Here is a 2,321-nt window from a genome sequence, read left to right on the forward strand (position 1 = left end):
ATGTTCTCTGACGTTGACGGGATGCTGACCTTGGAATTTTTTTTCTTTTCTGAAATTCAGCTACTAGATCGGTTTGTGCCGCTTAATTTGTTGGCTCATCTTGTGCCTCGAGCATTTGTCTGTCATGCTCAGCGCAACAGCAAACCCTGAACCGTCCATATTTCACCATCATTCGTGACCATTCCTTTCAACGACGACAAGCAGAGCAGACGAACAACCATTTATTTCAATTCTTCTCAACAAATATACATATATACATGTCCTCACTTTGAGCAGCCTCTCAAACCTTATCTCTCTCTCGCCTGCCACGAGACGAGGAAAACGTTGGCATGTGAGCGCCACGCACGTACACCTCCGCCGTACCCATGCAGCCTCCCGTCACGCCGCCGGCAGCCACCGGAGCAGCAGCAGCAGCAGCACCTTCTCCGCCACCAGCCATCGTCTCCTCCCAGTCGTCACCATCGCCATTATCAATCCCATCGGCAAAGACAGGGAGGCGGCAGCTGCTGCTGGTGTCATCGGGCCTGCTCCTCGCCGCCGGCGCGCGTGCTGCGGTTGCTGGTGCAGGAGAGGAGGGAGGAGCTTTGGCAGTGTACAATAATGGCCCGCCGCCGCCGCCGCCGGTGGTGACGGAGGCGGAGCGCGCGGCGAGCGCGGCAGTGTCGCGGCGCGTGGGCGAGGCCGTGGGGCTGCTGGAGCTGGGGCGGGAGCTGCAGGCGCGCGGGGAGTTCCCGCAGGCGCTGGCGTCGTTCACGCGCGTGGTGCGGGAGTACGCGGACCTGGCGCTGTCGGAGTACGCGCGGGTGGGGCGGGCGCTGGTGCTGTACGAGATCGGCGACCGCGACCAGTCCATCGCCGAGATGGAGGACGTCTCCATCGCGCTCAAGGGATACCCAGGTCGAGCGTCTATTTGCATGTTGTCAGCTCGTCGATCAGGTAACTGACGGAGATTAGGTTTATTTTGCAGAGATCCACGCGGCGCTGGCGGCGGCGCTGTACGCGGACAAGCACGCGGCGCTGCTGGCGGAGAACCAGTTCGCCATCGCGACGCTGCTGGACCCGCACTACACGGACCTCGCCTACGTCAGGGACACCAAGCACTGGCCGCCCAGCCTCGTTGCATCACTCCACCACTTCATCACACTCTCCTAGTAGCTATTACTTGTATTGTATATATACTTAGACTATCTCCAACAATCATCACCCAAAATACAAGACCCATTTATCCTTTGGGTAGCGCTACAGGTAAAAGATTCCATACCTATTTTTAGTCTTCTCCAGCAACGAGACCTAAAAGAAAACACTCTCTGCAAATGGGTCTCGAGGAGAGAGAATACCCAAATTTGGGTTATGCCTCTCCTGATACCTAAAATGGGTTTTCTGTATGGGTACTCTGTTGGAGGCTATAGGTATTGTGTTGGAGACCCATTTTGGGTTTGAGTTCCCAAATGGGTCTCCTATTGGAGACAGCCTATTGTATAATTTAGCTATTAACCACGTATAAGGTTCTCATCAATTAATATCTCTGAAGAAAAGTTAGAGCTCCTAGCAAGAACTTTCAGGTGTTCAAAGGGCTTCACCTATTTGGGTCTGCCTCTTAGAATCACCAGGCCAAGAGTTCAGCAGAATTTTTTACCCTTGGTAAACAAATGTGAGAGAAGGGTGGTGAGTGTTTTCTCATTTCTGTCCAAGGCCGAGAGATTGGAGATCACAAATGCAGCTTTTTCGTCTTTGTCAAACTTTTACTCGAGCCAAGTGCCCCAGGGGCGTCGAGTGACCCACAAAGGGGTCGGCGGACCCTAGCCTTGCCACCAAGGCGTCCCCACTTTGATCCAAGGTCCCTGGCTCCATGCAGACGTCTCACCAAACCAGCGTCTCAGGCGACAATGCCTAACATGGCCCACAATGGGCCAATTGGGGCTCAAGGCGAAGGGCACAGAGGTGCGCGTCTATAACAGGGTGGAGATCCCTGACTTCTTGCCCCTCAACAAGGATCAGGGCGAGTTACAACACGCCCCCATCACCAAGTCAGGCAATGTGTCAAGTGCAGAGTAAAAAACAACTCCTACACGCTGTCGATGACGACTTCGATGAAGAACCGCGCGCAAGATCGCAGGTGGTGGTCCGGGGCATGGCAAGGTGTTCATACACCCAATCACATCCGATGAGCGGAAGGCACTACGAGAGTCACTGGAGTCCGTGAGCTCCCCCAAGACGGTCAGCGGTCGTGTAATCCACCATCGATCAACAGACCATAAGGGCACTTTGAAGACTAAGATCGTCGCACCAAGAAGAATGATGTAGAGAGGCTCCTTCGTGTA

General features: G+C 54.5%; 1 protein-coding gene across 1 annotated transcript; it reads left to right on the plus strand.

The window, feature by feature from the left end:
* LOC8084735 lies at positions 258-1,739 on the plus strand. The gene is made up of 2 exons (XM_002441905.2): positions 258-897; positions 968-1,739. The coding sequence occupies exons 1-2, from the start codon at positions 366-368 to the stop codon at positions 1,150-1,152; spliced, it is 717 nt and encodes a 238-aa protein (XP_002441950.1). The 5' UTR covers positions 258-365; the 3' UTR covers positions 1,153-1,739.

This window comes from Sorghum bicolor, chromosome 8 (assembly GCF_000003195.3).
Source record: "Sorghum bicolor cultivar BTx623 chromosome 8, Sorghum_bicolor_NCBIv3, whole genome shotgun sequence".
Taxonomy (NCBI): Eukaryota; Viridiplantae; Streptophyta; class Magnoliopsida; order Poales; family Poaceae; genus Sorghum; species Sorghum bicolor.